The 27426-nt window shown below is 57.1% G+C and overlaps 1 protein-coding gene across 2 annotated transcripts in view; it reads left to right on the forward strand.

Annotated features, from left to right (window-relative positions):
- The window catches only part of WDR59 (WD repeat domain 59), a 53625-nt gene extending 27522 nt beyond the window's left edge, over positions 1-26103 (forward strand). For both annotated transcript variants that reach the window (XM_075008530.1, XM_075008529.1), the window contains 15 exons: positions 480-612; positions 1199-1320; positions 2635-2799; positions 4495-4590; positions 5167-5323; positions 6558-6627; positions 6881-7034; positions 15446-15579; positions 18071-18152; positions 19749-19861; positions 21237-21384; positions 21472-21544; positions 23040-23166; positions 23567-23709; positions 24508-26103. In XM_075008530.1, coding sequence (XP_074864631.1) covers positions 480-612; positions 1199-1320; positions 2635-2799; positions 4495-4590; positions 5167-5323; positions 6558-6627; positions 6881-7034; positions 15446-15579; positions 18071-18152; positions 19749-19861; positions 21237-21384; positions 21472-21544; positions 23040-23166; positions 23567-23709; positions 24508-24743 — 1953 coding nt within the window. In that variant the 3' untranslated portion in view covers positions 24744-26103. The remainder of the gene's footprint in view (positions 1-479; positions 613-1198; positions 1321-2634; positions 2800-4494; positions 4591-5166; positions 5324-6557; positions 6628-6880; positions 7035-15445; positions 15580-18070; positions 18153-19748; positions 19862-21236; positions 21385-21471; positions 21545-23039; positions 23167-23566; positions 23710-24507) is intronic.
- Positions 26104-27426: the final 1323 nt, after the last annotated feature.

The following is a 27426-nucleotide window of genomic DNA, read 5'->3' on the forward strand; positions in this document are numbered from 1 at the left end:
CACCCAGTGGGGTCGTAGCCCTTAATGTGGCTGCTAGTCCCAAGCATAATGTAGATAACAATGGCAAAACTGCAGCCAAGTTTGTCCTGGCATGCAGCATTCCTGCTTGCACTGATGGGTTCGTCAGGGGGCGACATTGGAGCAGTCAGATCTCTTTAGTTTAGAGCTAGACGTGGCTAAGCACCAACTAATCCCCCTTCCTACTTGGACATGTGCACAGAGCGCTGGTGGAAAGTGACCGGGGAGATGCGCTGGGGCGTGGGAGGCCAGGCCTCTCCCCTGAAGAAGAGCCACCTCTCCCGGCACAGGCGCTGGCAGGTGCCTCGGCCTTCGAGATGCGGCTGTTGTGCACGCACTCGCCTGGCTGATGGGCGCTCTCCAGGGAGCGGAGCTGCCGTATCGTTCCGCCTGCGTTTCAGGGCCCCCTTTGTCTGTCTGATCCCTGTGACCTGGTGTCTGGATGTGCTTGTTCTTTCCAGCTCTGCGCTAACGATCTTCTGGACGGGGTTGACGAGCTCATTGATGGGATTGCTCTCCTGCCTGAGCCAGAGAAGACCCTCCACGCCCAGGACTCAGAACCCCAGCAGAACTCCAGCCACGGGGATGAGGAAGGTGAGTCAAGGCCTTTGCATAGCTGAAATGGAACCTAATAGAGGGGGTAGCTGGGAGGTCACCTCTAACCCCAGGGCCATTTGCAATCTGACCTAGGCCTGCTGAATCATCCTTGTGGGAGGGTTTCCAGCACCGCTCTGCCAAGCAGGGGGTTCCACCCTGGAAAGGCAAAACGCCCCTGAACACCGCAGGCTCTGGTCTCTGTTAGCAGCGTTGGTCTGTGTGGTGGTATCACTTGGGGTGTGTCGTGCCAGGCCTGGGCAAACGCAGAACTGGAAAGCTGGGGCTGGCCCCAAAGAGCTTATGGCTGAAGTGTAAGACTGGAGACGGACAGATGGAGAGTCCAGGACGTCAGCCAGGATGATGGGCAGCGGCTCAGATGCCGGCTGCCTGGCCATCAGTGGCGGCTTTGGAGCATGGGCCCAGCTCCTGGGGGCTAAGTGGTACCCATGGGGCCATGCTCTTTGATGGGCATGAGCCTGTTGCCATGGTCACCTCCATGGTCGCCCAGGAGACTGGCACTTCCCCTGAAGCATCTCTTTCACAGCTGGCCTCACCTGGGGCCCGTTTTCTGTTCTCCTGCCAGCTTCAAAGGAAGACTATCAGAACAGCCCAGTGGGACGAAAGTCAGACCAGCTGGGGCTGCCGCAGACCCTGCAGCAGGAGTTTTCCCTCATCAACGTGCAGATCCGAAACGTCAACGTGGAGGTAGAGGGGACTTGCCTCCTGCTGGCAGAGGGGATGTCGGCTGGACTGGACGCCCCCTTGGGCTGGGGGACTCTCTCCCTGGGCTGTGCAGGGAAGAGGGTCTGGGCCAGGGTGAGATGATCCCTGCAGGTCGCAGGGGTGAGGCTGCAGGTGTTTCTCAGGACACAGACACAAAGGAGTGTGGAGGGGTGGGGGGTATTCCCAGCCACAGCGAGTGTCTCTGTAGCTGTCTAGTGGCAGACTGGAGAACGCTCGGCCTGGAAGGAAGCCGCTGTCTGGAGTTCCCCGTGCCGGGGGGTGGCTGGGTTGCAGGCGGGGTGATTCCGAATGGCTTTAGCCCTGGGGCAGGGCGGGGAGAAGGCAGGGCACAGTGCAAGGAGCTCAGTCGTTGGCTGGGAGTGAGTACCGCCCCTGCTGAGGTTTGGAGAGCGTGGGCCAACTGCTGGCCTGAGCTGGTCTAGATCCTATGATTGGGAGGCCCCGAATGAGGAGAATGTCGGTTGGCCCTGTGTGCCTTCCCTCTCCACCTCTCAGTGGGTGGCTCTCGAAGCAGCCAGGGAGAGCCTCCAGGGTCTGGTTCTCCTACCTTGTGGCCCTGGTGCACTGAACTGGGCGAGCCCCACAGCCCGGCATCATCGTTGCTTGGAGGCTGTGACCAAAATCAGGCCCCCGCTGCTGGGTGCTGTATGTGCACCCAGTGAAAGAGCCCTTGTGCCAGAGAGCTTATCCTCTGGCTACACAAAGGGCAGGAGGGGACGCTGAGGCACAGTGTGTCTCACCAGGTCGGTGGCAGCACCAGGACTAGAGCGTAGGTGTCCCAAGCCCAGCCCTGGCCCCTCAGGGATCAGACTCTCCCTGATGCAGCAAGCTCCTATTGTGTATGGTACCTGCTGGGGCAGGCACATCTGTGTGCCTCAAGGCAGAGCCCTGGAGCAGCTGGCGTGAGTGGTGCTTATGGGCTTTGGCCGCCCGGTGCTGCTGCTCCCTCTTCGAGCCAAGGAGCCAGGCTCTCCAGAGAGGCCACCTAGAGTGAACCCACTGAATCAGGAGTCACCCAGGGATGTGGGATGGACTGAGAAGGCCGTATTGAGAAGGGAATCTCCCAGTTCCTGCCTGCAGCTCCCACTGCCACCTGGCTGCACAGCTGAGAGGTGCTGAGCCAATCCCCCTTTGTGTCTGGAGTCTCCGCCGTCTGTGCTCACAGCCCCTGGGCCCAGGGTGCCTGGCAGGGCCTCTGCAGAGGGGCCAGCCCCTCACGGCAGACGTCCGCCACGCAGAGGTCGGCGTCCAAGGGGGTTGCTTTTCCTTCGGCAGATGGATGCGGTGAATCGCAGCTGCACAGTGTCCGTGCATTGCGGCAACCAGAGAGTCAAGATGCGGGTGATATTCCCTGTGCAGTACCCCAATAATGCCGCGCCCTCTTTCCAGTTCGCCCCCACGACCACCATCAGCTCTGCCATGAAGGCAAAGCTACTGAAGGTACGGCTGGGTGTGCGTGCCTGGGGGGGGACAGTCTGCAGCTGGTGTCTGGAGCCCACCTCCATCACTGGAAGTTTTTAAGACACACACCTGTCGGAAACGATCTCGATGGTGCTGTGAGGGCAGGGGACTGGGCCTGATGACCGCTTGAGGTTGCTTCCAGTTCCAGTGTTCTGTGAACAGCTGACTGCCTTCCCGGGCTTATCCTCGCACCCCTGGTGGCAGTCAGTGAGCTGCAGAGCCAGGAGTGGACCCTGAGCCTCCTAGCCACGTTCATTTTAATAGGACCCCTGCTGTGCTAGGCGCTGTACAAACCCCAAGCAAAGAGGTGATCTCTGCCCCAAAAGGCTCTCTTCCCACGGACCAAGCACCATCTGCAGCACCTGCATTGCCGGGCTCCGCAGCCTGAGCCGTGGTAGTCTGTGTCGCCACTGGAAGGGACCTCAGGAGGTCATGCAGGCCAGTCCCCTGCCATTACGGCAGCGCTAAGCACCCTCTAGACCATCCCCAATAGGTGTCTGTGTGAGCTGCTCTTAAATATCTCTAGAGATGGAGATTCCACAACCTCCCCAGGCAATTTATTCCAGTGTTTAACCACCAGGACATCTGGGAAGTTTTTCCAAATGTCCGACCTCAACCTCCCTGGCTGCAGCTTTAAGCCCATTGTTCTCCTTGGCCGCTGAGGATAGGACAGTTTTTTTTCTCTCTTCTCCTTGTAACCCTCTCTTAGATACTTGTAAACCACTAACATGTCCCCTCTCAGTCTTCTCTTTTCTAATCTAAACAAGCCCAGTTCTTTCAGCCTTCCCTCCTCGCTCATGTTCTCTGGTCCTTTAGTCATTCTTAAAAAAACAAAAGAGCAGTAAAGTAGCACTTTAAAGACTAACAAAATAATCTATTACGTGATGAGCTTTCATGGGACAGACCCACTTCTTCAGATTATAGCCATACCAGAACAGACTCAATATTTAAGGCACAGAGAACCAAAAGCAGTAATCAAGATGGACAAATCAGAAAAAAAGATGATCAAGGTGAGCAAATCAGAGAATAGAGGGGCAGAAGGGGGTGAGGGGGAGTCAAGAATTAGATTAAGCCAATTTGCAAAAGAGCCCCTATAATGACCCAGAAAATTCACATCCCGTTTCAAATTTTCTGGGTCATTATAGAGGCTCTTTTGCAAACTTGGCTTAATCTAATTCTTGACTCTTCCCCCCTCCCTCCACCCTCTACTCTCTGTTTTAATCATTCTTGTTGCTCTTCTCCAATTTCTCCACATCTTTCCTGAAATGTGGTGCCCAGAACTGGACCCAGGAGTGCAACTGAGACCAAATGGGCGCAGAGTAGAGCAGAATGACAACTCCTCATGTCTTGCTCGCCCCTCTTTCTTGTTCCTGCATCCCGGAATCCTGGTGGCTTTTTTGCACCAGTGAATAGCAGCTTTTTTGCAAATAAGCACAGCACGGCTGGGACTTCGCCAAGTGCATCAGCAGGAGAACCGGGAAGAGACTCTAGATCTGACAGCCAGGGCTGGGCCTTGCCATCACAGTCCTTTCATAGCAGAGCGTGGGCCTGGGCTCCGGGAGGTCTCCCCTGAGCTTCCAGCCTCTTGGAGCGGCCTCAGCAGCTCAGGAGAAGCTAGTGGAAGCGGTGGCTGTGGCTAAGACGAGCCAAAGTGCATCTTGTACCTCTTTTCAGATCTTGAATGACACTTCCCTGCAGAAAGTGAAGCGGAATCAGAGCTGCCTGGAGCCTTGCCTGCGTCAGCTGGTCTCCTACCTGGAGTCTGTGGTGGTAGGAAGGGTTGCGTGCTTTTTCCGCGTCTGCCTCTCCCCCCCACCCGTCCACACCTGCCCTCCCTCCCCCCCAGTAGCTCTGCCAGTGCTCCTGGGCCTGACCCGGAGCCCTCAGCTCTGCTGGACCTGTGACACGCCTGCTGTTCCACAGGCAGTCCCCCTTGGAGACGTTGTCACGTTGAGCACTGCGGTGGCCTGACGCTGGAGGCGCCTAGCCGTTACGTGGCTACTGTGACGCAGGAGACCGGCACCAACCCCTCTGTGCCGTCCTGCACCTGAGGCCCTTGGGTTTTGAGCTGTCATTTCCATGCACAAGGCAGCCACGAGGGAGCTCAGCAGCTCCCGAAGGGCTCTGAGCTAGCTGGGGAAGGAACCCCTGCAGGTGCATGCCCACCACAGGTCAGGTGCCACCACATCGGGTGCTGGGCCCTGTGAGCTCCCAAGACAAGAGGCTGCCTGGAGCCAGCATGTGTTGCGGGGCGCTGGGCTGCTGTCAAGCTAGCTGGGTGACCCATCTGCCAGGAGAGGTTTCCTCCGAGATGTGCAGTGCAACCTGGGGGTGCATCTCTTCCAGAACCAGGAGGACAGCCCCTCCAGCAACCCTTACGCTCTGCCGAATGCAGTCACAGCTCCCTTGCCCACCTTCGCCCGGGTCTCCAATGCCTATGGCTCCTACCAGGATTCCAACATCCCGTTTCCACGCACCTCTGGAGCCCGGTTCTGCGGAGCAGGTTGGTCTGAGTGCTGGTTCAGAACCATCTGCTGGGGGACCAGTCCATGGTCTGCCTGCTGGAGATCCCCCAGGAGACTGAGCCCTGGCCCTGGGGCAGAGGCAGGCCTGGGCCGCTGGCCCCCAGCTAACAGCGGGCAGGGTTAGAGTGCCAGGCTCCCGAGGGGAATCGCTCTCCTTGGCAGCTGCTCTTGGGCCATGTTGTAACTGACAGAACCTTAGTGCTTGTCTCATGGTTATCTGGAGCCTCCTGCTGAGATGGTGGTGCTGCTGCCTATTGGAGGTTGGGATTCTGCTTGGGCCTGAGCCCAGCCCCCTTGCCAGCAGTGGGTTGGCATCTGCCTGACCTCCACACCCCGTCTGTGGGGCCTCATCTCAGCTCTTCCCTGTTGCAAGCTCTGAGGCTGCAGAGAGAGCTGCCCTTGACCCCACTGGGGTCGAGCCCTTGTGCGCTGGTACCATCGAGCCCAGTAGTAAGTTCCCCTGTGCCAGCTGGGAGCCTGGCTGTTAGTGACCCCCGCTGCCCGGTAACCCCTCGCCCTGCATCGGGAAGCGAGGGCACAGGTTGTGCACTGGGTACCAGCCTTCTCTGGGGACAGGCTAGGTCTGCTCAGAAGCTCCGGAATTGTAGCAAGTCCCTCCAGATGTGCGAACGAGCCTGTCGTGCCCCCGTCTGCACGCTGCTTTGGGAGCCTGGGCTGGCGGGGGCCGTGAAACCCCTGTGCCGGGGCCGTGCCCCCAGCTCAGGACGAAGCGAGGTTAGTCCGTGCGGGCCAGGCCTGCTGCGCTGTGCGGGTGGGCAGCGGGTACTGGGTTGTCCAGGCCCTTCCGCATGGGCACAGACTTGCCCTTGCGTCACATGGAACTACCTCGAGGGCACCAGGTTGCAGCCCCTGTTCTGGCTCGCCCAGAAGCTCCTCCTCAGGCTCTGGCTGCGCTTCTCCCCTCACCTCTGTATTTACACACGCCCCATCCGTGGCCCAGTGAAGTCGCGTGACCTCCCCAACACGGGGGGAGGGTAAAACACAGGGCAGCGCCCTGCGGCGGTGGGGCCTCGTTCCTCAGCGCCCCTGGCCAGGCTGCTGGGCCTCTGAGAGCTTTGCGGAGCAGTGGGCGCTGCCTGGGGCTCTCGGTGCACCTGACGTGACGTGCCCCACCCCGCAGCGAGGGAGAGACGGCTGTGACTGCCCAAGTCTCGCCCGCTCTAAAGGGGCGCGCCGGTCCTGTCTCCACAGGTTACCTGGTGTATTTCACACGCCCCATGACGATGCACCGGACGGTCTCTCCCACAGAACCTACTCCCAGGTGAGCACAAAGCCCTGCGCCGGGGCTGTGCCTGTGGAATCCCCTGAAATCACACTGTTGGCTGGGGTCTGCTGGTGACTCTCCAGGAGAACAGGCACTGCTAAGCTGGGCCCTGGGTTTCCAGGACATCCAGTCCCTGGTGCCTTAGTCTCGGGCGGTGTGAGAACTGAGGGACGCTGGACGTTCCCTTCAGCTGGGACACCCTGGGTGCGTTGCCGGGGTGGGCGCCTGAAAGCTTTTCTCCTCTTCGCAGGTCTCTGTCGGCTTTGTCGGCCTATCACAGCGGCCTGATCACGCCGATGAAGATGCGTACGGAGACCACGGGCAATCTGCGCCTGTACAGCGGCAGTCCCACCCGCAGCGAGAAGGAGCAGGTCTCCATCAGCTCCTTCTACTACAAGGAGAGGGTAAGGGCCCAGCCAGGAACAGCCGGTCCATCGCCATCGCTGCCCTTAAGTACATGTGCCGGTGTCTGGGGAGTTGCGTCATTCTCCAGGGCAAACCTCACCTTGGCTCAGCTCCTTTGGGTCGTTTCTCTGTCCCTTGATCTCCCAGGGCAGCGAGGAGTTGTGCGTGCCCAGGCTCCACCAGTGCTGGGGACCTGGGGGACTGTTTCCCCCTGTGTCTGGGCTGGGTCTGGCCCCCAGCCCTGCCTGCCACTCCTGTGTGCCTCTCCCACCCTTGCCTGACCTGCACCCAGGCAGCCTGTGGCAGCTCCAGGGCCCTGCCCTCCCCTGCCAGCTGCTGCAGCCTTTTCCTAGCAGGCAGCTTGGCAGCTGTGTCAGGGCCTGGGTGCATGCTGGCGGGGAGAGGCCTTTCTCTGGCCCTCGCCTGGGGAAATTAGAGTTCCCCAGCCCCACCCCAGGGCTGTCGGCGGTGGCATTGTGGCCCCCCCCGCCCCACCAACCCTTTGCAAGGCAGGGGCAGAACTTGGCCCTGTTCTGAGCACCATCAAACATTTCACACACTCGCCGCCCCCTTGCTGTCCGCCCATCCCTGTTGGTGTCCCTCCGCCCTTTGACTCCCTTGCTGCCAGTTGGCCTAGCCAGGCCCTGCCTTTGCCGGAGGGGCTGTTTGAAGAGCTACCCCTCTCTGTCCTCTGCAGAAGGCTTGTCCCTGGCACACACCTTGCTAAGGTGCCAGGCTGCTGCAAAAATGTGCCCATAAGTGTCTCGGTGTGATTTTTATGGGACCTGCCTCCCCAGCCTAGGGCCTGACAGTGACACAACCCTAGTGTGTCCAGGAGAAACGTGCATGAGGAAGCGCACGTGTGTCGGATGAAATGCAGACAGACTTGTGTGTCGTCCCCTCCTAGCCCTGCAGGGCTTTCGTCTGCCCAGGCTGCTCTGAAAGCAGGGCGAGAAAGTCAGACTCGTACACATCATGACTGGAAGTGAAAAAGTGCCCAGCTCTCCGCTGCCTCGAGAGAAGCGATGGGATGAGGTTCCCTGACTTCCAAGTACTTCATCTCTCAGCCTCCATGTTACAACACTGGGTTATTCTGGGAGGGATGGATGGAGAGTGGCTCATTCCATTTCCAGGAGTTTTAGAGCTATTTAAAAATGTGGATCATCTTGATCGATCATAGTACAACTGTAAATGGGCCTTTTAAATCATCAGTGAATCACCGAGTGGAAAGCCTCAGCTGTAAATAATTGAACAGAAGCACGGGCCACAGCAGGCGAGACCAAAGGTCAGTTTAACCTAGTGTCCTGTCCGCCAACAGCAGCCAATGCCAGGGCCCCAGAAGGAATGAGCAGGCCAGGAAATCGAGTGATGTACCCCTTGCTGCCCATTCCCAGCCTCTGACAAAGAGGTAAATACCCCCTGGGGGACCGAACCTCCATGAATTTATCTAGCTCGTCTTCGAACCCTCAGACGGTCTGGGCCTTCACAACATCCTCTGGCAAAGAGCTCCACGGGCCAAGAAGTACTTCCTTTGGTTTGTGTTAAACCTGCTGCCCACCGATTTCATTCGGTGACCGCCCGGCTCTGCTGTTACGAGGAGGAGTAAATGTTACTTCCTTACCTAAACTTTCTCTGCACCCGTCACAATTTTATGCATTTCAGTCGTATCCCTCTTCAGTTGTCTCTTTTCCGACCTGAAAGGGCCCAGCCTCCTCTTCCTCCTCAGAGAGCAGCTGCTCCAAACCCCTCCTCGCTTTGGTTGCCCTCTTATGAGCCTTCTCCGATTCCAATGTGTGTGTTAAAGATGTGGGCCTACCAGGGGTTTACCTAGAGGCAATATGATCTTCTCTGTCCCTTTAAGATGCCCAGCCTTCTGTGGGCTTTTTAGGCTGCCACTGGACATGGAGTGGATGTTTTCAGCGAACCCTCCAATGACTCCAAGATCTTTCTTGAGGGGTAACTGCTAATTTAGACCCCTCTGTTTTTGGTATGTATAGTTGGGATTTCGTTTTCCGATGTACATTCCTTTGCACTGATCCACGTTCGATGTCCTCTGTCACTTTGTTGCCCAGTCACCCAGTTTTGAGAGATCCTTTTCGGCTCTTTGCATTCTGCACGGGACTTCTTAATTGATTTTCATCAACTTTCCATTGGCACTTCAGTTACTTTTTGAATCGCGGTGCTTTCTTGCTGGCTGAGAACCATTAAAACGCACTCCTTTAAAACTAACCAGAGCTTTCACACTGAGTTTGGTACCTCTCTTGGCTCGCTGGGGAGGTTTGCTATAGCTCTGTAGGCTTGTCTAAACGGTGCTGTAGCTTAAGGTTTTCGGTTTCTTATGCTGGCCCATATGCTGGTGCTGGAGATGGGTACAGCAAGCCATGTGTCAGACTCCATAGGACTTCAAGGCACTATGGAAGGTGTTGTTTAATGGTACCTTCAACAGAGCAGTTCTATGAGTGGGGCAGAATCTCAAGGCTGCATCCCTGTTTGCCTCATCTGTGTTAATGTCTCTCTGCTGGTCCCGGCCTCCTCCTCCTCTTGTGCAGCTGGCCAGAAGTGCCCCAGCCGGCGGCAGGTGGGGTGGCCCTGCTCAGCAATAAGCTGAATGTGGGTGTCTCTTTTACGGTGATGCCGTTGATTGCATCATTGCTATTAAAGCTCTTTGTGCAGGGAGGATGGTGATGGGAGAAGCATCCCTGCAGTGAAACTCGGGGGCGGGTCGTACCAGAGGCTCAGCCCATGGCTGGCAGCTCTGACCGTCCTGTGTCAGTGAAAATGGCTTGGCATGCCGAGCCGAGAGGAGCAACCTCTCCCGTTTCCTCCTTTGACTCTGGTCCGCCAGTACTGTAAGTGGATTTGATCCAGATCAAGGCATTGTGTTTATTTGGAAGCACGTGGTCCATCCTGCCGGCTACTGGCAGTGAGTCAGCGTTGAAGATCTTGTACAGAGTCTTTATAACCCAAGTCAGTGAATGTGGCTCAGGATTGGGCTGATCCAACTCGAATGCAAAAAGGAAGGAGATGGGGAAAATTGTATTGGATTGGGTCTGAACCCCCACCCCATAGTCTGTGGGTCTGGTGCAGGCCTGCTCCTTCCTGTCCGTTCACCTCTCCTGTGGTTCACTTCACAGTTACATGGGGTGTCCCTTGGGGAGGTTAAAGCACAGCCGAGAACAGCTCACAGGGAGCTTTCCCCGTGAGACCGTTCGTTCCTCCATCCTCCAGCCCCGGCGGGCGGCTTAGCTCAGGGCCTGGAGATGACCACCATCCTCCAGAGGAGCCAGCGAGGGGCTGAGAGATAGCAGCCCTCCCCCTGCCGGGCCTGTTGCAAACGCAGTAAGAAACGCAGGTCACAGTGCCCCTTGCTCCCTCGCTCCGGGCCTTGGGGGATTTGAGTTATTTATTCTTTTCTTTTTCTTTTAATTTTCTCGGTGCTTTTCTTCCTTTCTCCTCGGGGGGCTAATATTTCCACACGCAGCTGTCTTCTCCCTCTGCCCACCGGCGCTGGTCCATACAAGCAGTTAATGACTTCCTGGTGCTGTGTGCTGTGCTAATGCTCTCCTTCCCTAACCCTGACTTTTGCCCAAGAATCGAGCACTCCCTGCCTGACCTACAGTAGCCTGAACAACGGGCTGTTCCCTTATTCAGCCCATTGCCAGAAAGGAGGGGATGGGGTAAGGGAGTCGCACTATATACTGTACCTGAGAGGCTAGAGAATCTAACGTGGTAACGTTTCTGAATGTACATCAGATCCAGATATAAGAGTGGGCTTGTCCCACTCAGGCGGCTGATCGAGAGAGGCTGCTGAGGGAGGTCAGAAGGGCTAGTACCATAGTAACACGAGATGCTTCCCAGGAAGAAAGGGCGCAGGTAAGGAGGCCAAGGACGTTGCAGCAAAGCTAAGTCATTTCTTTGCAGCAGTGTGGGGATCTGAGTCCTGAACCCAAACCCAGCGGCGGCTGCTGTAGTCACACCCCAGCCTGGCAGCTCTACTGGTGACCGGCGAATTGGAAGCCCTCTGCTAACGTTAGTGCCCAGAGGGACCTGATGGGAGAAGCTCATGAGACCCAGGAAGACGTGTGTGCAGTGGGGTGGATGCTGGCTTGCTGCTGCTGCTGCTGCTGACGACTCAGGCCTTGCTGTTTCTGGCTTCCTATTCCAGGCCCTGAACTCTCTTGCCCTGGCGACTGACTGCTCTGGCTCCAGCTAGGCTAAGGCTCTTTGGCTTTCAGCTCAGCCCTGGTGCACTAGTCTGACCCTGGCTTCTGCTTTCAGCTCTGGCACACGTTTCGCCTCCGGTTCCTGAAAACCACAGGGATCCCCAGGCCAAACTGCCCACACCCCAGTCCTCCGGACCAGTCTTCCATAGATGCTGACAGTCTGTCAAAACAGCCCAGGAGGCCGGGCTCACACCTGCACAGGCTTGCCCTGCCTCGCTAAGGGCAAGGGGTCAAAGACGGTGATTTCAAAGTGTCCCAAGAGCGGCCGGTCTCGCGGAGTGCGTGACATCGTCCAAGCATTTTGGAAGAAAAATTCACTGAAGAATGAAGTGGCTGAGCTGCTGACAAAAATTTGCCATCTCATGCCAAGCAGATGCCGGTTTTTAATAAAGTCCTTCAGTCCTACCCTTAACAGGGCAGTAGGGAGTGACCAAGCAGTAATCTGTAGTTCAGTACAAGCGCTTGGTTGAGCTCTGATTATAAAGAGAACTGTGGTACAGCTGCAGGAACATGGTGTTATGGGGCCGAGCAGCTTGTTTTCTCTTGTGAAGGGACACTGTGCTGCCATAATCTGGGTACGACTCTGTGAATGTGCCACCACAATAGTGGCTGGAAGAGAACAGGAAGATGTGATTTAGCTGGGCTTTTAGAAAGCATTTGCAAAAGGCTGTTCTGGGCAGCACTGCAAGAGCTGTGATGAGAGAAGCAAAGGAGCGCACAATGATGGGAACCCTCCAGACCCCGGAGTGAAATTTCAGCGTTCAGGAAGCAGAGCTGGTCTTCGCGGAGGACAGTGCAGCGGCAGTCTCTGCTGGATGTGCAGAACTCGCAAGCTGGGGATGCGTAAAGAATAGCAGTAGCCACACGCGAAGGCGCTGGAGAAGTCGGGTCTGCCAGAACGCGAAACAGGAAAGTAGACCACTTGGGAAGGAAGTGCCTGAGAAATTCTGAGCAGCAGTTGGGAAAACGTCATCGACGCTGTAGAGATATGAGGAATCGCTCGCTATTTCCGCTAGAATTGGAAGGAGGCGCTGGCGGTACTAGGAGGGCCAAGAGACAGGCCCCCCTGGGAAGCTGCCGGGTGGAAGTCAGGCGGTGGGAGGAAAGGAGCACATCCTATTCCAAACGTCTCCAGCAGCCTTACCACCACCCAGCAGAGAGTGCCGCTGTACTGGCAGATACGAGCATCCGCTCTGTGCACCAGTATTGGCCCAGAAAACCCACCCCTCCCCTCCCCCCGAGGGCAGCAAATTACAGCGCTGTAGCGTGCCCCGGTAAACAGGCTCCCAGTGTGGTTATCTGCTCCCCTTGTGGAGATGCTTTCCGTAGGACACGGAGAGCTCTCCCGGCGCTCCTGCAGCGGCCACACGTTCACTTGTATCCGCCCCCATGCCGCCACTTTAAACCTGCGTGCCCAGTTGCAGGCTGGAGGCACCCCAGCGTATGGCGGAAACCCTGGCGAGAAGCGCGCTTCCTGTGGCCCCCAAACACAGACAAAGGAATGTGTTAATTTAAACCACACCCCTAGGAAACCAGTTGAGCTGAAGTGGGAGATGAAACCTCGTGTCTTTTTTCCCAAGACCGTGTAGAATGACCAACCCAAACGCAGGACTCGTCCAGTCTTGGGTAACCCTCCTTGGAAATACCCTAAAAGTTGTCTGACGGAAGGTATCACTGGACCAAGGTTGGAACATCCACTGGGACCTGCAATCTCTGGTTTTCACCACCCCACGACAGGTGGAGGTAGAGATGGTTCATGTTTGGCTACCCAGGCTAAAGCTGACATCTCCTGCTGATTCCCTGGCTTTCCGTCCCCCAGCCGACTGCCACGAGTTGATCTGAAGCACAGAGGACTTTCAGTTGTCCTATCTCAAACCTGTGGCCATGTGACTCTCGCAAGGCTCCGTGCTGAGGGGGATGGCGGTGACAGAAGCTGCACTGGAGGCGGGGCTCCATTATTTGCAACCATCCTGTGACCTAGCTCTCATAATGGAACCAGGTGAGCAATGGTGGCTCCAAATGTTGCGAGTGTGTAGGCAGCCCTCATCCAAGGGAAGTGGGAAGATTTGATTTCCAGGCCCAGTAATCCATTCATGTCTGCCCTGCTTGCCTAGGGCCTGGCTTGACACAGCCGCGTAAACAGTCTGTACGTGGAATTCCCCCTTGTGGAAAATGTTGTCCCTCTTGTGAATCTCCAAAACGCCCCCCTCTAAGGGAGGGAGCGGCTTTCAGTGACCAGGCGCTCCCGTGGTGTGGGGAACAGGCTGCTCCCTAGAACACGCTGCAGGTGTATGTCCGGTGAAGTCAGGGACCTTATGCCTGCGGAGACCCGGGCCCTGCGTCTGCAAGCTGAGGTTCCGTGTGCGCTCCCTTCTGACGCACGGCAGGAGCTGCCTGGCCCAGGCTGCATGGGGCACAGGGCATAGACGCATGCTGACTTTTCAGAGGCTGTGCCTGCTGCTCTCGCTGCACAAAGCGTGCTACGGGGTAAAGCATGGTCTTGCTTTCCTGCCCTCGCCCTACACACAGTAACGGCTACCAGCGCACTGGATGCAAGGCCTGTAGTAGGGAGGACCTGGCCCACGCCCTGCAGTAGGAGATGAATTCTCTTGCTTTTAGGAACAAATACACAAAGCCGTTGAACATCAAGATGTCTGCCATGGTGCCCTGGGGTTTGCACAGCTGGGCATGAGGGCAGAGCCATGCGTAACAAGTTTCAGAGGTGCTGGGTAGCACCCACAGCTCCCTCAGCTCTCTGAATATCAGCCCATACATGGGCAGGCTGCAGAAGTGTGGGTGGGCCTTTGAAAATGCCCAGGCCCACCCCACTGAAAGCCAGTGGGGTGTCTTCTCCTACTGCACCCAGACCTTAAATCTCCACCTAAACTCACTTTAAAAACAAATCCCTCCTTCCCTCACCTGCCAGATCCATGGTCCAGACCCTCGGGCTCTGTCGCAGCTGTAGTATCTCAACCAGGGAAGGAGCGTGCATTCCTTCTTGGTTCTGTGCAGCAGGTTCTAGCAACAATCTCAGCTGCTGCGCGGTTGAACCCAGAGCCTGGGCCTGGGCTGGTCAGTAAAGGAGGAGTTAATTTTAAAATGACTTATGTTTTTCAATGTCCGTGTGTGTGATTGTTAGGCCTGCCCAGTCTGTTACTGCCCAGCTGCTGTGCTTGCAGTGGGCCCTTGCTAGTCCACTCCACTCCCCAGGGGCGCCGCTCGGCTTTTGCTAGGAAACAGGGACACAGTCCGAGAGCATCCCAGGGTATGTGGCAGCCAGTGTCCTCCTGCAAGACCTCGCTCCCGGCCCTGGAGCACTTTGGGCCACTGCCCGTGTGCCCTTTCCTCCCCCAGTGGTGGGCTGGGGAGCTGGAGGAGGCCAGCAACTGGCCATCTAAAGTAACTCACATGGCCAAAATAGCTGTAGGCATCTTGGCATGAGGGTGAGAACTCGGTGGCTGTTTGGGGGCATGGTTGGGGTCCTCTGTCTCCTCACTTCAGTCCCGCGCAGCCGGGATTTGGGGAAATACGCCAGTTCAGAGAGCAGCTGTTCTGCCGATTGCCACCAGAAAGTCCTGGTGTCCCCGGAGCATTGACCCGTGCCAGCCTGGCCTGTTCTCGTCCGGGAGCACTGGCGGATGTTGTAGACAAAGGAGGCGCTGGACTCCAAACCAGCCCCACCCTGGTCCTGGACAAAGACACGCAATGGACCCGTTAGAATTAGGCAGAAGAGACAACTCGGGCATGGCACCTCCCTGGGACTCTGGGCTGAAGCGAGCCGCAAATTCAGGGCCTTCTCCCACAAACCTCTGCTCAGAGCTTAGAGCTGTGAGCGGATGGGACCTGACACAGAGCTCATTAATGGTCCTTCTGCCCAGACCCTCTGCACATCACTCGCTTGCTGGGCATTGATTGGTTCTTACTGGCAGCCCCACCGAGGATGTAAAATCGCTCTCCGGTGTGTTTGCCCTTCAGTTTGCTGACTCAGCCTGCCTTTTGCCTGCCAGAGAAGGCACCCATGGCTCCCTGGGCATGTCGTTAGTAATGGTCCTGTAGGGTGACCTGGAGCCTTCGAAGGCAGGTGTGGGTGCTGCTTGCATTACTGCTGGCGTATTGTTCCTGTCCGGATACGGCTGCTGTCCTGGGGCTCCCCCACCCCAAGTCACTTGTTGCTGTCCTTTCCGCAGAAATCGAGGAGATGGAAAAGCAAGCGAGAGGGGACAGATGCCAACAACCGACCCATCAAAGCTGCTGGCAAAGTCATCATCCAGGATATCTCCTGCCTGCTCCCTGTGCACAAATCACTAGGGGAGCAGTACATGTGAGTACCGAGCCCAGCCCATCTCCAGCCTCTGCTCTGATATGACCAAATCATTAACATCTCATTTCGCTGCTGAAGAGCCAAGATCCTGATATTGCATTATGCTGGACTGTGGCCAGTCTTTGTTCAAAAATCCTTAACATAAAGTTACACAAAACAGGCCCCAGTCTTTCATTCGAACTGAACAAGGTGTGGCAGATTCACGGTCAAAGGCTCTTTTTTAGTTACTCCAGTATTAAACAAGTATCAGAGAGGTCGCTGTGTTCGTCTGTACCTTCAAAAACAACTAGAAGTCCTGTGGCACCTTACAGACTAACAGATTTTTGGAGCGTCAGCTTTCGTGGGTAAAGACCATGCATCTGATGAAAACGGGTCTTTGCCCATGAAAGCTTATGCTCCAAAACATCTGTCCGTATTAAACAAATGCTAATTCAACATAAACCTTGTCTGTGAAAGCAGTAATTGTAGTTTGTCTTGAATTATAACATTGTAATTCGTTGGAGAGGTGCCCAAAAGTCCGCACTCCAGTGAGAGAGTAAGATGATAAATCTTCAGCCTCGTTCAAGGAAAGGTCTAACGTCCTTCAAAGATGCCAGCCTGAGCCCCCAAAGGGGGACGGCATTTATAACTGTACCGATATATGTATTGCTTATTTGTTCCTTTCTGTGTCAAGACAGTATAGGAATGTACCTCCAGTAACCTCTCCCAGCAGGTATTACCTGCCAGTCCTACAGAGCAGGAATTGAAATTTATCCTCTCTTCTACAAGAGAGAACTTCTAATACTTTTGTATTCACATGTAAACCTGAGCCATGGACGGAGCACTTATGTGATCTTTTAGCTAATTGGCTTATTTGTGCTCAGTGTCTTGCTGCTAGCATCTGTTTGAGGGTCTTGGGAAATGCCCGGCCCCTTTGCTTCCCTCCGCCCATTGGCACCCTACATAATTCCTTGTAATCAGCCGTTTGTCAGTCTCACTGGGCCTCACCAGTGAAGTGACTCTGCCAGCTGTGCATAATGAAGGCCTTGCCCTTGACTCTATTCTACGCGGAGTCACACTTCCTTCAGCTGCACGTCCCGTGTCTCCTTCATTCTGTGGTGGCCCTGGCTACCTAGGAGATCTGGCCTCTGTCCCAAAAACTTGTGGAAGGGACGTGTGGTGAGGGGACTGCTTGGAAATATACTGAATCTTGGGGCTAAAGACGTGCTCCGGATCTGGTAGCATATCCCATAAGGCTGTTGGAGAACGTCGTTGTTTGAAACAAACGTGAGCATGCGCTCTCTCTCTCTCTCCCCCCCCCCCCCCCGGGGTGAATGTTACAGGCTCATTGTTTGGGGGATGAACTTTGGTCCTTTCTGCTGCTTTACAATGGATGATGAGTGTGTCTGGAGAAAGAGCTGCGTGTCGAAACACTCTCTCTCACTCACACGTTCTTCCTCTCTGGCTCTCAAACAGGTGTTTTCAAACTGCGGGCGTGCATTGATTTCAGGGCTGTGTCTTTTGTCCGTGTGTGTTGTGAGCACTCGCCTCTGTCAAAACGGTGGTGGTGCTGAATCTTTGTTAAACCCTGACCCTATCCGGTCCCGGTGCGCTGGTTCGTCACGGGAGTTCTACAGCTGACAGAAAAAATGGGAAATCTCGTCTTCCCGTTGCTCAACTTCCATGGTCGTTCTGCTGGTGCTCTAGGCAATAAGAGGCAATCAGAGTAGGGGTCCCCGAACCTCCTGTGTTTTAAAAGAAAAATTCCAGCTTTTTCTAGCCTCGTGAGTTTAAAAACCTCCTGCTGTTACCCAAGGTTTTCACAGCTGTGGACAGTTTTCCTTTGGGGGCCGGGTGTCTTTTTCTGGTCCACTGGCTTGCAAAGTTTTAGGCAGCCTTTCCGCCCAGTACTCCTGCATAGGATTGGAAACAGATGAGCAAGAAAATCCGGGGGTGTTTTGGAGAGTTCTAACTGTATTGCCCCCAGTGAGTGGGAAATCGGCCAAGTAGCTGTGAGGTCCACAGACTGCCTCCAGCTCTCCCTCAAGCCACTCAGTGGTGGCATGTCATCCTGCCCTGATCGCACGTGGCTCCGCCTCGAAGTCTAGAGCCGGTTACGAAAGCAAGCCGGCTGGCAGATTGAGTGGTAGCAAGGCCTAAAAAGGAGCAGCCCTAAATGTCTGTCGGCTTCTGGGTACGAGGGCAGATCTCCACTCCAGATGGCACCGGTACGTCCCCCTGGTAGTAATTCCTTGGTGGACCAGCTGAGGGTGGTTGTCGGAGCAGGTCCAGCTCTTCCTTGTTGGTGGAGCAGGACATTTGTGCAGCAGATGGGTTGTTAGGGTGGATGGATGGTGCGTGGTCGGATGTCTCTCGCCGACAGTAGAGGAAGTGGTGATGGGTCTGACCCGGTTTTGGGGTTGGGGAGTTCTGTCTGGGGGCAGTGGACCGGCACCAAGCCTCTCCTGGTACGCAGCCTGCCACTGAGAGCTGAGCCATCTTTCTTTTTCAGACTGAACGTGACTAACATTCAGGAGACCTGCCAGAAGAATGCCTCCTCTGCCCTGGCAGTCGGACGTAGGGATCTCGTCCAGGTACCGGGCTTCTCCTCCCTCTAAGCACAGCAGCTGAAAGGGATGCTTGAGCGAGCGTGTAACTCACCATGTTGTTCCTGTGCCGTTTCCCTGGATTTCAAGAGCGTTTCTGGGCCATTGAGGGGCAGCAGTCACTCCAGAGACCACCTTCAGTTTTCCTGGCAGGGTTAAGGCGAGACCCCTTTGGTAACTGGGGACAAAACCCCAACACTTTCTAACATTTCACTGCGAAAGCCCTGGCCCGGCCACGTAGTTCATTTCACACTCTTTGTCAAGCCAGCTCGTGGGCCAGGCTAGAAACACTGCTTTGTCACTGACCGAAATGGCCATGCAGCAAAATCACCACGTTGGCTGTAAGCATTTTGACAAACGGAACACTCTCTTTCCCTTTCTCCCCTGCCCCCCCACACCTGTGGGGCTCGTTGTTCCCTCAATTTTTTTTCCATCCATATGTGGAATAAATTTTGTTCTGTGCACTAAGGCACCGGCTGGTGTACAACCAGTAGAAGCACACGCTGCTGACTGTAGACACTGGGGGCATTCTGCTAATCAGCTGAGTAACGCCTGAATTTCTCAGCTTACAGAGAACACTGCTCATAATAGGCATGACCTGCCTGAATACAAAAGCCCTGTGCCCCAAATACCTCAGTGTAGTGCTGGTTCATGTATTCAGACCTTTTATTTTAATCTATCATCTCACTACTTACTTTGCCTTGGATTCCACCGAGCCAGTGAAAACGGACCAGCTTCGGTTTCGTTTTGTTTGCTCTCTGTTTTCTGATTTCCGACCTTAGCAGGATGGCGTTACGTTCACACTGCAACAAAATGCCACACCTTTAAACATCTGTTTCGTTTGATTCTCTTTAAATTCATACGACGCTTTCACGTCATTATAAACTTTAAAAAAAAAAAATTTTAAATCTAAACGTTGGTTCTTTAATAGGCTGTTCCTTAACTATAAACCACAAACTTTTCTGGTTCACTTGGTGCAAGTATTAAAAGGACCCAGCAGCATGGCGGCAAAAAGGCTAGTTCCTGGTGGGGTTTACCAGTTGATTTCTGCGTGATTCGCACCAATGCCTCATGGAATTCTCCCACCTGCGTTGCAGTGTTACAGAAGTGTCCTGTTCCTGAGCTGCAAACTGGAGCCCTGAGCTGCAGCATGGGATAGGAATTTCCTATCATCCTTATCAGCCTCCTTTGTACAAATTACCCAGCTTTCCCTGGGGCCCATGGTCTGCATCTTCGCCCAGGCCTGGTTTGCTTCTGTACTTTAATTTCCCCTCCCCTGCCGTCTCCCCAGCTCACGGAGTGCTACCCCCTGCCTGAGGTTCCCTGCTTGCCTTTCTTTGCACTGTTCTCTCCACCGTTGCTTGTCTCCCATGTTCGCATGCTAGCTGCTTGGTGCGACTGGCTGGTTCTCCATTATTCCGGAGCCTTAGCTATAAGGGTTTGGCTGATTCTGGGGCCTCCAGCAAAGATTTCTGCCATTAGTGAACCTCGCGTGCGTGACTGCAGTGCAGTGTCAGAGCCCTCGGTTCGGGCATAGATCTGTTTCTAGCTGTTTTTGACGCTGTTCCTCTTCTATCTGCCCAGGTCTGGTCACTGGCCATGGTCGCCACGGATCTCTGTCTCGGGCCGAAGTCTGACCCAGATTTGGAGACACCCTGGGCCCAGCATCCATTTGGCCGTCAGCTGCTGGAGTCACTGTAGGTCTCTGAAAGCTCAAAGCAGGGGCAGAGCTGTTGGCTGCTACAAGGGGTAGGGGTTTGTTTCAGGCTTGGGGGGAGAGCTGCAGCCTCTCTGAGCTGAGACCCTGTCTCAAGGCCAGTGCAGGGATATGGGGGAGTCTGCTGCATCTCTGCCCTGTGGTGCGCCTTCATCGGAGGGAAGCAGCACGTGTTTCTAGCACTGGTGCTCCTGGGTACGTGCGAGGAGGCCTGATGCAGGAGGGGACCCACCCCTGCCTTTATCTAGGGCTCCTTCCTCCACCACCTGCCAAGTGGGGTGTCCTGATTTGCTCACCAGTTTAACGGTCCAGTTCCCTGCTGTCCTCGGAGAGAAGACTGGCCTCCAGGGAGCTTTCCGCTAGGCACGGGAAAGAGCCCTCCGTTTCCCACAGCCGTCCGCCAAGCAGTGCCCGTCTCCGAGCGCCCAGGCGCGGAGAGCTCCCTCGGCCGATGCTGCACTTGTGTTGGCTGGGAGCAGCGTCTGTTGTTTGTGGCACAGCAGAGCCTGTGGGGTCCCACTGCACAGACTCCCGGTAAAAAGCCGCGCGTCATCACCGACACAGCAGGTGAACGAGGCAGAGCAGGTGGGAGGTAACGCCATCGGTCAGGTTATAATAAGCAGAGGTCTAAGAGGGCTCTGCCGAGCCGTGAACAGTTACCCTGTGAATTCCCCTCGTTTGGCTTCTTGCCAGCGGTCGCGGCTGCTGTCACTGGCGCCGGTGCATTCGCCGGGCCTGGCACCCGAAGAGGTCAGCTGAGCCTGCCCCAGAGTCGCACTCGGCTGCTTGCAGGGAGCCTGCTGTAGAGCTCTCCCCTCCAGAAAGCCCTGTGGCCTGTTGGTGTCGCAGAACACTCTGTGTTCAGTCCACCCCCAACCCTCCCGTCAGCTGGGTCTCCCAAGGAGTCAGACTTTGGTCTCAAGCTGCGGCGTTCCTCTGGGGCTCTGGCCGGGGGCACTCTCGGGGGAGCGGCCTCCGGTGTAGCTATCCAGAAAACCCAGCCTCATCCGGTGGCGAGTCCCACAGCCCCGGCGGAAGTGCTCTCCGGCACTGGGCCCAGCGTGGGTGTGCCCGGTGCGGCTGGAGTCCTTATGCATCCTGTGCAGTTGGGGGGTTACCGTCCCCATGCAGAGAGGCGCCAACTCCTGGGAATTGGGCCTGGACTGCCTGCCCAACTGGAAGCACCTTGGAAAACAGTCGTTAAAAGTAACAGTGAGGAACGTCTAACCTCCCCATACCCTTCCAAGGCTGGGGGGAGGAGCAGGGCTTAGCTCCATAGGGGCGGCTGTGCGTGTTCCCTTCGGCCAGGGAACTCTGCCTCATCGCCTGCCCTCTCCCTTTGCCTCCTCTCTCAGGCTGGCTCACTACTGTCAGCTCCACGACGTGCAGACGCTGGCCATGCTCTGCAGCGTGTTCGAGGGCCAGTCCCGGCTGCAGGGGTGCGTGAGTCCCGCCGGATCCTTCCCTCAGCGCTCCTCCAACGTGCTGTCCCACAGCCGATACGTACGCACTGCCCTTTCTCGCTCTCCTCAAAAGCCGGGACTCGCATTGGGGCGCCTGTGACGCAGCTCCCTCCTTTCCCCCCCACAGCCCAGCTTCACGTCGTCAGGCTCCTGCTCCAGCATGTCAGACCCTGGACTCAACGTGGGAGGCTGGAACATCGGTATGGGGAGCAGAGTGACCTGACTCGCCAGAGCCCCCGGGGCGCCAAACGGGGGCGGGTGGCTGCACACACGGAGCAGTTCTCCTTGGTGGCTGAGGTCCCTGGTGCGAGCCCCTGGCTGGAAGCGAATCCGATCCCACATGCCCTGTTAATGGTTTAATGGTGACGTTTTTTCCACCTCATCCACTCGTGGGCGTCTCCCTGCAAACTTCAATCCCACGTGTGTGGCGGGAGATCACGCCGGCATCCAAACCGGCTGCGTCTCGGGCTGTGTGCCTAATGGCACGGGCTGCTCAGGGTGTTAATCGACACTGCGTCTCTGCTCCCAGCCTGCGAGCGACCGGTGCAGCTTGCTTTGCCTGATGCAACAAGCCTTCCACGGGCGCCATTAAGCTCTTGCCAGATAAGCAGGTGGCCGTGGCAGGAGATCTTTGGCTCCCCTCCTGGCTTGGCAGGCGCTCCAGGGGACACCGCCTTGTTGCTGTGCTGGTCGCACAGAGTGGTGTGGCATCATGGAATCCTAGGGCTGGAAGGGACCTCAGGAGGTCATCTAGTCCAGCCCCCTGCTTCAAGCAGGGTCAGCCCCCACTAAGTCATCCCAGCCAGGACCTTGTCAAGTCGGCACTTAAAAACCTCTAGGGATGGCGACTCCACCACCCACGGCACTGACCTAACCTGAGGCCAGTCAGGACCCTTCAGGTAATGCAGGAGGGGCTTTTACCAGGCCCTTCCTGCTTTCCCTCCACACTGGGCTTGCAGGGGAGGTGCTCGCTCCTGGCCGTGGCCGTGGCCTAGCTTGAACTGTGGCAGTTTTACAAGTGACATGAGCACTTGGGCTCCTACAGGCATTTGCCACCAAGTTAGCAAACTTCAGGGCTGCCTTGTCTCTCAGGGTAATGCCCTGCGTATGCTTGTCCCACTGGCCCACCTGGCTGAGCTCAGCTACAGCAAATCTGCGATCCCTCGGTGCGCTTGCCGGCTGTTTGAGGAACAGGGAAGGCAGCAGAAACCCGGGCAAGCCCACTCAGGGTGGGCTGATGCTCTGCGCCCTACACCCGGGGGTTGTGCATGTGTCTGAAAGAGCCTGAAAGCCTTTCTCCTTAAGGCCGCTGTTCAGGCCAACACCCTCCCGTGGGCCTAGAGGAACACCAGTTCTCCCCTCCCTGCCCCAGGAGTGGAATCCTACTGACACGGGCTTGCCTGATAGCACTGCTAGTCTCCTGTGGAGCACTCTGGGTCTTTGCTTGGGGCAGGTGTCCTGGGTGCCTTTCCCTGGGCAGTTGTTGCCTGGCGTTTTGGAGAGGCCGGGGGCGAAGGAAGGGGTTGGTTCCCTGTGAGGTAGTACTGCCGTGGTGCGTGCGCGTCCTGGGGCAGAGGGGAAGAGAGCCTGAAGACCTGCACACGGCCGCCTGCTTTCACATCTCCTCCCTGAGCCTTTTGCACGTCACACGTGTAGCCCACTCCAGGCTCGCTGACCGGCCTTTGACTTTCGCAGCGAGCAAAGAGCCCGAGCACCCGTTCACCCCCTGGTGCGAGTCCTCCCCCGACGACCTCCGCTACGGCCCCCTGACGTACGCCGACCACCGGGAGCGCGAGAGAGATCAGCACGACAAGAACAAAAGGTAGCGCTCGGCAGCTCCTGGCCGCTCTGAGACAGGGCTGTGCCGGGCTGGCGTCGCAGCTCATCCAGGGCGTGCTGGCAGGTATTTCTTCCCACATTTCCCTCTGGTCGTGGCCTTGAGGGCTTCCTGCGCCAGACCCAGTCTTCTCGGCGACTGGCTGGCTGACTGCCCATGATGTATTTTCACGAATCAGCTGCAGTGAGAACCTGGCATGCCCAAGCACAGCCTAGTCCCACTGATGTGCGGCCCATTCGGTCTCCCTGTGACAGCGTCTGTCTGTGAAACACCCGCTCGGGGAGGCCAGGCCAATGAGAACGGCCTCTGACCTGGCTGGGTTCAGAGTCTCAGCCTGAGCTGCTGCGAGAAAACAGATCACATGACTCTGGGCTCTCTCCTCCAGGCTGCTGGACCCAGCCAACGCTCAGCAGTTTGACGACTTCAAGAAATGCTACGGGGAAATCCTCTATCGCTGGGGTCTGCGAGAGAAACGGGCCGAAGTTCTCAAGTTTGTCTCCTGTCCTCCCGACCCACACAAGGGAATCGGTGAGTCTGTCGCCCAGCCGCCCCCGTAGCCTCACTGCTCGGCCTCAAGGGTTGGCAGATAAATACCCCGCAGAGGTGACGATCTGAGATGTGCCCACCAAGCCTGTCAAGCGATGGGCTGTGGCAACAAACTGCACGGCGGATGGCCGTTCGCAGTGGCGATGGGCTCTTGGCTGAGGGGTTCTGTGTCTGGGGTGGAGGGACGTGACTAGCTGGAAGCGTGCTCGCCCCATGGAGTGACGGTCGCTTGAGCGTGCAGGCTGTTCCTTCCCTGGGGGTAGCATGGGGAGCCAGCCCGGTCGCTCACCGTGGATGTAGCGCTCTGAGTCGACTCTCAAAACCCTGAGCTCTGGCCAGAGAACGGGCAAAACGCTCCCCCCCCGGCCCTGGCCTTGTGGCTGCCCATTGCCGTTCTGCAGCAGGAGGGGGGCCGCAGCCCTTCTGGGCGGGCGTGATGCTGCAGCGGGGAGAGCGCCCACTTTGCCCTGTCCCCTTGTTGGCTGGAACGCGGGAGGACGCTGGGAAGTAGCTAGTGGCTGTCTCTGCTCCCGCTGACCCGTGGGGCTGGGCTTGCGCCTGTTTGGCCAGCTCCTCCGGGGGAAGCAGAGCAGGGCGACCGGAGGGGTTCGCCTCCGCTGTCCCTCAGTCCAGCCCTGGCTCAGAGCTGTTCCCTGCAGCCGTTGCGCGGGTGCTTGTGTTAACAGGTCCGCGTCCGGCACCCAGCGCTCGGACGCCTCAGCAGAGGAGCGCAGGGGTGCAACTGTTCTGCTCTGTCTCTTTCCCTTGCCTCCCGGGCAGAGTTCGGGGTGTACTGCAGTCAGTGCCGCAGCGAGGTCCGGGGCACCCAGTGCGCCATCTGCAAGGGCTTCACTTTCCAGTGCTCCATCTGCCACGTGGCGGTGCGAGGCTCCTCCAACTTCTGCCTGACCTGCGGGCACGGCGGGCACACCAGCCACATGATGGAGTGGTTTCGCACGCAGGAGGTGTGCCCCACCGGCTGCGGCTGCCACTGCCTGCTCCAGAGCACGTTCTGAGCACAGCCAGCAGGCTGCCCCTGGAGCTGACTCTGAACCGCAGCTGGTCAGCTTCTCGCCACAGGGGATGCCTGCGGGGGGCATTGCACTGGGGCTGTCAAGTGCTTCCGGTCTTCCACCAGCTTCGTGGATTGCTCCAGCTGGAAGTGGCCGTGCTCCCTGTGCCGTTGCTAGCCACGGATACCGTGGGGAAGTCCCGCTTTGCTGGCAGGGCGGCAGGACTGGGGACGGGTTGCCAGGAGGCCCGCGGGAGTGTGCAAGTTCCTTTGGAGGGTCTTTCCAAGGGCCTCCTGGCAGGAGGACAAAAGCCAAGAGATCCAGTCATGTGACAAAGGCAGTCCTCTTAGCTAGGACTAGGAGCAGCTTGTCTCCAGGCAGGACAGGCATTCCGGGCTTCCAAGAGCAAATAGCCGACGGGCCTCTGAGTGGAGGGAAGACGTTTCAATACCAAGCAGTCAGAGGAGGTGTTCATCGTTTTTCCTGAACTGCCATTGCTTGGCCTCCATAGAACTGTCAGTCACGTGAAACAAAAGGACCAAGCTGCCTTTCTAAGGATCGTTTCCTAGCCGCTGAGAATACAGAAAGTTCACACGTGCCCTGGTGCACCAGAATCACTTGTCTCTCTCGGGAGACGTTAGAAGTGTTACTCTTGGGGTGCAGCCTTATTGTTTTGTGTGTTCTGAGGGGTTGGAAAGAGTCAGTCTAACTCCTTGCCAGTGGCACGCCATTTCCTGGACAAAGGACTGCTGCTTATCAGGGTCCTAGGTCAGCTCACAGGCTGCATGAAATGGGGGGTCTGCCCCTAGTGGCGTGGGATGTGGGCACACACAGGGTGAGCGAAACTCCTTTTCGCCAGGCAGCTTTCTTCCTTTACCGGCGATCGGTGAGTAATTCGCATTCCCTGTGGGAACGGGCCAGTGAACGTGCTGGAGAGGCCGGGCTCGCAGCTCGCCGTGACAGTGGTGGGGGATGGCACGTCTCTGGTGAAACTGAGTGATTTGCAGAGCCCAGGGGGTTTCCGGGCTGCAGGTTTTTTCTCAAGTTTCCCGGTGAAAATGCACGTGCAGTTACCAGCTTCCGTGGCCAGGGCAGGGCTCCCCAGCTGCTGCCTTTCTGCTGCCGGTGCTGTCTGCGTCTGCAGTTGTGTGCCCCAGAGACGCCGCCTTGATTGGCCCTTGGTGTCAGTCTGAGGCTCCAGAAGCGGACCTAGCTGGGAGGGCGGCGCTGTGTCCCTTCTGTGCCCAGGGCCCAGTAGGAACGTGTTTCTCGCCTTCTGAGCCACCTCAGGGCGGAAGCCTTGGGCGTTGGAGATACTGACTGCGTAGCTGCTGTGCTGATTAAATTACTTTCTAAAAGCTGGGCACTTCCCCCTGTTCTTGTTTCCTCCAGGTATCACCTGTATTGTCCGTTCCTCACTGCTGGCCCTAGGCCCAGGGGCTGCCCCCTTGTGCCAAGTTCAGCTGGACACAGTGGGCTCCAGGCCCCCTGCGATGGCTTTTCAACAAGACAGAAAAGCATTTCTTCCTCGGCCCAGGGCTTGCGTGACTGATCTGCCGCTGCTCCCCTCTGTGCCCAGGTACCGGCCTGCCCTCCTGCTCCCATCCAGCTCCACCCAGCAGCAGGGTTGCCATTTAGGTTAAACGTATTCCTGGAGGACTCAGCCCGAGCTGCCAACTTCTTAATGGCACAGACTAGAGCACCCTTGTCTCACCCCTGCCCTGTCCCTAGGGACATCCTTTAAGGGGAAGTGGGGCTAGGGATAGCACCCCCCAGAGCCTGTCTTCTACCCTCGATTGATCCCCTTCCCCCAACCTCCCCGCCCCCCCAGCTGCATGACCCCTGGGATTACTGGGAGCCACAGGAAGCAGCGACAGCAGCCTCTGGTGTCCCACCTTCTCCCAGCTGGGTCGCTGTGTCTCAGGGTAGCACTGATGGGCAGAACAACCCCCCTTCCGCTTCTCCCAAAGCCAGGGAGAGGCTGAGCGACCAGGCTGGGAGCTGGCAGCCCTCTGGCTTTACTTCCCACAGTCCCTGCTGCTGTAGGGCATATGGGGCCCAACCCCTCAGCTGTTCCCCATGCCACCCTGGGCTACCATCTGTTTCCCACCCACCCGCCAAACCCCAGAAGATGCTTGGAGCAGCCGCAGAAGGGCCTGGGCTGACTGCTCAGAACCAGCTAATGAGCCACCTGCCCCCCCCGCTGCTCTTTCCCTTCCCTTTCACTGGCTGGGGCAGAGGGTTGGGTGCAGGAGGAGGCTTCACTCCGGGGCAGGTGGTAGCAGGGAGGTAAAGGAGGCAGTGGGGGCTCCCAGAAAGCAGCAGCCTGGGGCCCTGAGTGCAGGAGCTGCCAGAGGGGCTCTGCAGACCTGCAGGTGTAACTGCCCCCCGGGGGTCTCAAACCTGGGACCTCTGGAGCTGAGTGCAGGTACTGCTGCAGCGTCAGCTAAAGGCTGGCTGGGCCCTGGCACCAGCTGCAGAGGACACCTGCTCTCAATGTGAAGGGGTCTGGGTCCCCCTGCATGGGACAGAGGCCCACACTGCAGTGTGGGAGGTACACAGCCCCCCGGCTCTCATTGGAGTTGCCGGGCTGGGAATTACAACCAGTGGGTGGAAGGGCCTTTGGGAGGTCACCAGGTGCAGCGTCTGGTGCTCAGGCAGGACCCAGCCCCGTCTAGGCCAGCTG

Source organism: Carettochelys insculpta, chromosome 14 (genome assembly GCF_033958435.1).
Source record: "Carettochelys insculpta isolate YL-2023 chromosome 14, ASM3395843v1, whole genome shotgun sequence".
Taxonomy (NCBI): domain Eukaryota; kingdom Metazoa; phylum Chordata; order Testudines; family Carettochelyidae; genus Carettochelys; species Carettochelys insculpta.